The sequence below is a fragment of the Tupaia chinensis genome, unplaced genomic scaffold (genome assembly GCF_000334495.1).
Source record: "Tupaia chinensis unplaced genomic scaffold, TupChi_1.0 Scaffold000275_1, whole genome shotgun sequence".
In the NCBI taxonomy this organism is placed as follows: Eukaryota; Metazoa; Chordata; class Mammalia; order Scandentia; family Tupaiidae; genus Tupaia; species Tupaia belangeri.
The window spans coordinates 8,396,266-8,404,854 of record NW_006159757.1 but is presented as its reverse complement, the minus strand read 5'-3'; the positions used below and the strand labels follow the sequence as shown (position 1 = coordinate 8,404,854).

The following is an 8,589-nucleotide window of genomic DNA, read 5'->3' as shown; positions in this document are numbered from 1 at the left end:
GGGCCGCCCGGCAGCAGCAGGGGCAGTGGCGGCGGCTGGGGTCCCGGTCGGAAGCGCCATAGTGCGTGAGGCCGCAGACGTGGCAGGGAGCGCGGGCGGGGGCTCCGCTGTGTGGGAAACTTTGCCTTCTGGGGTCCTCCGCGGGGTCCGGGCCTTGGGGGTGGGACAAGGGGTCCGCTAGAAGTGGGTGCCGGCGGGGCCGAGCTCGGGTGCTAGGGGCTGCAGCCTTGGGCACGACGGGGTCGCCGCCGAATGTGCACGGCGGAGGCCAGGGCGCCCTTACTGCTCCCTGTGGTCCGGGGAGGGGGTTTCTTTTGGGCGGTGAGGAGGAAGGGAGCCGTGGCCTCAGCTGCGGGCAGGCCTGGCTTTCTTTTTTTGCTTTGATGTTTTGACCTTGGGCGAGACGTTTTTTGTTGTTCTTTTGCCGGTCAAACATTGGTAGCTTCCTTTCCAATTGCCTGAACGTGAGAAGATTAAGGTTGTATGGGAAGGTGGTGGACTTTTGAAGGGTATGTTGACAGCTGTATGGGGTGGTGGTAGAGCTTGGAGTAAGTGTTGGGTTCCTTCAGTTCGTTTAGCGGATAACATGGGAATCCTAATTGGTAGCCTAAAAGCGGTTACCCTTTACGTTTGGTATCACATTATTTGGTTTACAAAGCACTTTACATTAACCATCCTGTTCACAAACAACCCTGTAAGGCGTCATTCTGGTTTTGCAGGTGGAGAAATTAAGTCCTTATGAAGATAGTGATTTACCCACAGAATAGGTAATGAAGTCTTCTGGAAGGATGGTAGCACCTATTGAACGTTGACTAACGCCTGACCGTGTGCTAAAATAAACAGTTATAAAAGGAAGAAGATCTCTGGAATGGGCTCATGAAAGTAAAATCATCTTACTAAAGAGCAGTTCCAACTTGGTTAAGCTTATAGTCACTGGAGGCAGAACTAGGCCTGAGCAACAGCTTTGCCAGTTACTGTTCTCTATTGCCACTCCAAAATGAAAAAAAAAAAAGTTAAATGTTTTGAAATGTACTAAGTTTTCATACATACCAAGGAGTGTACTTCCTGCTGTAGTTGCAGTCAGTACAAATTAGAAGTTGAGACACCTAGTAACTTCATATTTTTTTTTGCTACTAAGGCTCCTTTCCACGTATTCCCCCCCCCATCCTAATTACAGACTATCCCATCTTCTCTTGCTTTGTGTTTTGTTTCCTTTTTTAAGTAAAATTTGGGCACAAAGTTTCAAAATAGGATGGAGTATTTGCAGTCTAAGATAATTGGCTACTTAATCGGTGTTCCAAATCCCATTCTGCCTCTCATCTTTTTTGTAAACTTATTTTGTTGTGTCTTCCTTTGAATAACTGGATGACAATGTGTGTGAATCTGTCCCACAGCCTTGTGATTATCTGGAGCAAACGTGCCTACAGGGGAGGAATCTGCACAGTAAGCTAAATGGATGGAGGTCTTCTTGGGGTCTTGCTGTACTCTTTTTTTTTTTTTTTTTTTCTTCCCCTTCTGGTATAGGCTTTGTAGTTGTTACTGTCTCACTTCCCATGTAGTTGTCATTATGATTTGCTACTTCGGTGTCTTTTTTTCTTACATTTTATTTCATGGTTGTGTAGCCTTCAGCTGCGGTCATTGCTGCACTGATCATTTGGTGATTTGTGTGTATGGACACAACTATTGGCCTCAGACTGGGGGTTCTAATTTCATCATCTTTTTTTCTGCTTATCATATCCCTCTACCCCTTCTAGGCTGATTTTATTTTGAAACTGAAGTTGGATTCTGTTTTTGCTTTTCTGGCTGTGAAATGACCTATGCCTAGAAATTTATCTGTTGCCAGAGTATCCCAGATCTTGTGTCTTCAACAGTGATTGACATATCTTTTGAGGATCAGGTTCATATTTCAAAGTAAGTCCTGGAGCTTAATATGGCAGTCCTTTAAAACAAACAAAACAAAAAATTAATTGCAAAAGAAACTGTAGGCCTCACTCTAGGAAAAAGTGATGATAACAAAAAGACTACTTCTTTAGTTATTAACATGGGTAATGACTTTGTCATCTTTCTTAATATTCGACAAGAAATGTTAGTTATCCTTAGTGCTGTTTTATCTTTCTCTTCCAACCTTGTCTGAAAAAAGCCCCAACACATTTCTTCTAGTCACTATGGCAGAGTCTCAAAGAAGTTTACACACCCAGTTTGGTGGAGATTAATTCAAGCATCTTTGGTAGGCTTTTTAATTTGGAAAGGCCCACAGTGATTCTGACTTTTATCCATTCACAAGAACTCCTGGTTTGGACCTTCCCGTTGTCAGTGTGTATTCATTTTCCCCTGTTGGCCCAATTTCTGCCATTCTTAGGCCTTGGCTGACTTGCCTAGATTGGTGCAGTGACTGTTTTATTAGGTTTTTGCCATAGGGTGCCTGTGCTCACAAGAGGCGGGGGGAGAGATAGAGTGTGTGCACACACTTGAGAGGGGGACAGGAGAGAGAGAGAGAAACCACTCTTGGGGGGAGGGGAGGGTGGCTGCAGTCCTTTCTCCAGTCTCCTCTTGGAATTCTGGGCATGCATGTACACGCATGAGCCCTGAGTGATTTTTAAGCTGCCGGGTCTAGGACTTGAACCTCAAAGTCAGCCATGTAGGATCCAGCCACCTTGACCTTCATACCACGTCTCTGTATTTGTGTACAGATTGTTTCTTTTGCTGAACTGAATCCTCTTCATTTTTCAAGGCTCATTCATCATAAAGGCTTTTTCAACTTTCCTAACTATTCACTTTTTTTTTTTTAACTACACTTCATGCATTTATGTAGCATTTATATTGCCTTACTTTTAGTAATTTGTGTTTGTTTTGGTAGCAGCCACATAGGCAGGCTTTTTCCCCCACCTCTCATTCGTTTTTGTATCTTCCATATCTAAAATAACATTTAACACCAAGGATATACCACAGGAGAAAGCCCTAGCAGGGTTTATGACAAATCTAGGACACAGCAGATACTTAAAATGAAAATGAATTAAAATGTGGGATGAATTGACAGTAGAAAAAGCCTTTCAAATATGTAAAAGTATGTGCTAAGCAGTTAACAGTTATCTCTTTTCCTTCCTTTTTTTTTTAAGGGTTTCTTTTTTAAAAGAAATATTTATTAAAATTTTGAATTATTATTTTTTAATTTGACCAGAGAGAGATATGGAGAGAGGGGGGAGTGAGAAAAGGTCTGGGACTTGAACTGTGGTCAGCCATAGGGGGAATCCAGTGCCTCAATCACTATACCATGTGCTGGTCCCATCTATTTTTCTTCCTAATTCCTTCCTTTACTTGTGAGACCATACAGAGTGAAAAGCCCAGCCCAGTCTTGCTTGCTTAATGAATGTGCTGTCTTCAGGGAGTGGTGGTCCTGGGGTGAGAGGAGCCAAGGAAGATCAAACCAACTGACTTGGACCTTTTCAGTTTATACAAAGGCAGGATGTGATGGCCTGGAGGACCCTCTGACTTTGCATCAAGAGTGAATACGTATGGAAGAAGCTAGAGTTGTAGAATGTTTTCTGTTTTTTAGAGCTAATGATGACAACACGTTTTGAAGTTTTCCCATTTTGAATGTACAGTATTTGCTGACATTTTTTTCATAGTTAATGTTTTCTAAATACTTGTTTCTAGATTTCTTTGGCTCAGACATTTTACCATGATTAGAAAATAAGTAATACAAAAGTTAAACTTCACATTTTAGAAGCTCCTTTGCAGCTGATGGTCATATTGGGTCTTTGGAAAAGTCACGACACATTTTCGCATAGAAAAAAATACATCACTGGGGCCAGCAAGTGGTGTGGTGGTTAAGGTGCTGGAATTCCCACATGGCCGACCACGGTTCTAGTCCCGGACCTGGTGGCTTCTCTCTCTCTCTCTCTCTCTCTCTTTCTCTGGCAAAACTCATGTGAAAATAATAATAATAAATAAAGTTAAATAAATTTAAAAAAAAAAAAAGAAAAAATACATCATGACTTTTTGGACTGCCCATTAGAAGGGAAGGGAGGATGTGGCAGTAGGAGCACACTGGCCTTGGGGAGTCAGACAACTCAGTTCTTGTGCTGGTGCCATCATTGTGAGCTGAAATGTGACCTCGGGCAAGTATTAACTGTGCCAGTTTTACTGTGGCACAATTGTGGGATTGCTGTGTGGATTGAATGAAGAACTGCAAAAGCTATAAAGCACTTAGAAACTATATGATAGCTTAAGGCTTCAAAGCAAGGAAGACAACTTAAACTTTAGGAAAAAGTGCTGTAGTTGTACATTTACTCGTTTAATTATTTTTAAAGGGTGTGGCAATAAGTACGTTCCTTGTTCTCTCCTACTAGACTATAGAGCTTTGAGTTAGGGGTAGAAACATTAAATACATAAATAGTTGTAATTAGAATAATAATAGTAACTAATAAAATATATTAAATGTAGTAATTTGTATAAGATACATAGTAAGTGCATACTTAATTTTTATAGATATCTCAGAGTAACAAGGTAGTTTTATTAGTACAAAGTGCTTCCTGGCTTGAGTGAATACTTTGTACAGTGCTGGAGTTGAAGGACAGCATGGTTACCTGTGCTAAATTGGGCTCTAGCTTTCATAGGGCGTGGATCTGTCAGGTGCCTGAATTGTAATAATGGGAAACACAAGAGGCCAGGTATCCACTTGCTGATCTTCATAGAACTCACCTGTCAGAGAAAAGTGAGAGGCAGCCCAGCTGTGGTTGGTACAGGTGGGACTGTGCTGCTCTGCAGGGCTGGAAGCCACATGGTCATCTGTGGGTTCATATACTGAGTCCATCTGCCCAAGGTTCGGACTAGCTGGAGGGCTGAAGAAAGGGGATTGCAGTATGACAAAACCCTGTTGAGAGTGCCCCTCCTCACTCACTCTCATGAAAGAAAGAAAATAGGAAGCCACCAGGTGGCGTGGTTGAAGCTCTGGACTCCCATGTGGTCCACTGTGGTTCTAGTCCAGGACCTAGTGACTTTTCCTTTTCATTTTCTCTGTCTCTCATGAGTGCATGTGTCCTATAGCAAATTAAAAATAATAATAAAATAACTTATTTTAAAAAAGAAATTAAATGAAACAAAATGCAATAATAAAGAATGACTAGTGAGAGACATTTGGGGAAACTGCTAGAAGTCAGGCAACTCAGTAACTTGCCAAGATTAGCAGGGATGCCCTCTGAGTCTTTATTAAAGTTAGGTTTGGTCAATAGTTTCTTCAGTCACGTAGCTTGTACCTTGGTGCTGGAGAATTAATTTGATTTTTTTAAAAGCAGTTTTTAAATATTTTTTCCCCCTTGGAATTCTGAGCACTTACTGTCATTTTATTAGCCATTATGCCTGTAACCATTTAGAGGACTTTCTTTGGGTATGAATTCTGATTAGTAAAGGTAGAGGAAAAAAGGAACTTATTTGGTATCAATTTAAAATGATCCTGGAATGGTTAGAATAAGCTTTGCCACATTAACAAATAGATCCATATATGTACTGACCTTATAATAGAAGTTTATTCCTCAATTTCTTTTTGCTATAGAGCATGCATGCTTGCCTAAGAGAGACAGAAAGTAAGAGAGACAGAGAAAGTAAGAAGTGAACTCCCCCCACCCTCACCCCAGAGATGGCTATGCCTCAATCCCTTCTCTTCTATTCTCTTGGGATTTGGTGCATGTACACACACATGCCCAGTATGACTTTCAAGGTGCTGCATCTGGGACTTGAGCTGTGAGTTCTGGCACCGTAACCTCCAAGGCCACCTGCTGGCCTTTTTCTTAACACTCTGAAGGTGGATCCAGGTGGTGGTCGTATGTGTGTTAGAGTGTGTATTTGTGTGTAAGAATTTGGGTGAGAGGTTCTCTTTAAAGCAATAATCTAAGGACTCAGGCTTCTAGAGTCTCTTCTGTTTTGACCATGTAGTTCAAAAGTGCTAGGGAAACTGAAAGGAAAGGATGCAAGAGGAAAGGCCTGGAAGAGGGATATGTCACTTCCTTCTACCCATTCCATTGGCTAGCGCTCAGTTATAGGCAACAACCACCTCCACGCAGGATTGGATGGCATAGACTGGCTATGTGCTCACCAGTAAACCCTGAAGCTCTCAGTTTCACTTTCTATGACTCATTTATAAATTGTTTTTCAATAAAGAAGATGAAAAAATTAAGCCAGGCAGGCTGACTCCATGGCCTGGTAGTTAAGGGAAGCTGAATCTTACATGGCCAATGTGGTTTGAAAATTGGCTCTGGTAGCTTGAAAAATATGCCAGGCATGTGTGTGTGTGCCCCAAATCCTGAAAGAATAAAGAAATTGAGGAGAAGGGGTTGCAGCATGACCATTCTCCATGAGGGAGGGCTCTCCTTCTCTCCTACTCTGATAAGTACACATGCCCTCTGGCAATTGAAAAGAAATGAAGCCAGGCAAATGAAAGCATAATTGAGGAATTACAACTACAAACTTCTTGTCTGACAAGTGTTTGTTATTTGCAAAGAGTTGTGCTGAATACTTTGAGGGATAAGTTCGTGAGACATGGCCCCTGCCTTCCAGTTCCCAGTAATAGTTTTAGTAATGATTTTAGTTCCAGGGAGACTGATAGGAGTCTCATCTCTGTCAGGTGTACTAACTTGGGCGGGGGGTGGGGAGAGGAGTGGTCAAAAGGGGCTAGAGTGGACTAGAACATCCTCAACAGCAAAGACCAGGAGCTGGAGGTACCTGTGGTTCACTGAGCTGGAGCTACAAGCTGAGGGTTAGTGGAGATATGGTATGTGGGTCCTAGGAAAGAAGACCCCTGAAGTGGGGGACAGTGAGAAACAAGATTATAAGAAAGTCATCACAGAGAAGATAATAAGTATGGGAAGGGCTGACTAGAATCTGGGCAAAATTCTGTTTGACAAAACAATTTTTCCTAGCTTTTTCTTTCCTAATACCTGTAGGATATGGCACATTTTTTTCTTTTTTTTGTGTGTAGAGGAGTTTTGCCGTAGGGTGCATATACTTGCTGAGGAGAGAGAGAGAGACAGATACAGTGAGAGGGAAAGTGAGAAATCTCTCTGGGGGATGGCCATGCTTCAGTCCCTTCTCTTTCATTCTCTTTCTGGGACCTTGGGCACACACGCACATGTAACTAGCGTGCGTTTCAAGCCACCAAGTCCAGAATTCAAACTGTGGTCATCCATGTTGGAGCCCAGCGATGAAACTGCTATGCCATCTTATGGCCCCAACACATTTCTTCTAGTCACTATGGCAGAGAGTCTCAAAGAAGTTTACACACCCAGTTTGGTGGAGATTAATTCAAGCATCTTTGGTAGGCTTTTTAATTTGGAAAGGCCCACAGTGATTCTGACTTTTATCCATTCACAAGAACTCCTGGTTTGGACCTTCCTGTTGTCAGTGTGTATTCATCATGTAGTGCTCTTTAAACTTTGCTCCTTGAGGATTCACAAGCAGCTTATAACAATAAATGCCATTTAAAAGAAGTGTAAGTTGAACTTGCTGTGCAAGGAGGGAGGGAAATCGTTAGGTTTGGATGACTCAGGAAAATTTTATGGAGGAGGTATCATCTAGTCATCTTTATTTTGATGAAATTATATTTGAACTGCTTTTTGGAAATGTATTTTTATTGTAAGAGTGATTAGAATTTCAGTGTGCCTTAAAAAATTTAGTAAGAACATTAACGTTATTAAATAAAACTTATATGCCTTTTAGAAGAGGCCGGCACTGGTGTGGTATTCATGTAATTCTAACACTTCTGTTGCTAGATATTGACATGGAATGCTGTTGTCATCCTTAGCATGGGTGTCACAAGTACTTATGTTCTGTGAATTCACTGTGACAGGTTATTATAGTTCTCATCTTAATAGCTAAGGGAATCAAGGCTTTAGAAAAGAATACACCTACCAAGTGGGGGAGATCTGATACACCACACAGCCCTTGTAAGGGCTTTAAGGGGATGTTAAATGACTTGTTTAACTCCAGAGGAAGTAGACACAGGGCTCCTGGCTCCCAGTTTTAGTACATCACGGCTGTGACCGCTCAGAGACCTGAGATAACAGCTTAGTTTTTATGACCTCTAGCTACAGTCAGAAAAGTTATTTTTGGTATATAAATCCAGTGAAAGTGCCAGGTCTACCTCCCAGGCAAGTCACGGCAAGTCAAGGTAACATCATTCCAGATGTGTAATACAGGCAACCTATATTAATACACACAAGCCAGATCATAATCTAGGTGCTTCATCCCCTTGTTAACCTTCGCTCCTTCTGTGGTGACTTTGTGTATGAATACACTGGAATATACCAGAATGCTGGAGGAAGAATGCTATGTCCCAGCACACATTTTTTTTTTTTTAAGAGTTTTTTTCCTGGGAACCAGCAGTTAGTGTAATGGCTATGTCGCTGGATTCCCATGTAGTCGACCGCGGTTTGAGTCCCGGACCCGGTGGCTTAAAACTCACGCTGGGCACGGGTGTGTGCCTGCCCAAGATCCTGAGAGGAGAATGGAGGAGAAGGGATTGCGGTGTGACCATCGCCCCTGGGGGGGGTGATTTCTCGCTTTCTGTCTCTATGTCTCTCTCTGGCTGTCTGGCGA

At 42.2% G+C, this 8,589-nt stretch overlaps 1 protein-coding gene across 6 annotated transcripts in view; it reads left to right on the top strand.

Annotated features, from left to right (window-relative positions):
• FBH1 (F-box DNA helicase 1) overlaps positions 1-8,589 on the top strand; it is a 66,402-nt gene that overhangs the window by 4,038 nt on the left and 53,775 nt on the right. For 3 of the 6 annotated variants that reach the window (XM_027772470.1, XM_006150066.3, XM_006150067.3), the window contains one exon: positions 22-61. The exons of 2 other annotated variants lie outside the window; for them this stretch is intronic. In XM_027772470.1, the coding sequence (XP_027628271.1) occupies positions 22-61 (40 nt within the window). Of the gene's footprint in view, positions 1-21; positions 62-719; positions 768-1,394; positions 1,444-1,754; positions 1,912-8,589 lie in introns of those variants that run through there. One more of the 6 variants, XM_006150065.3, reaches the window with a different exon arrangement.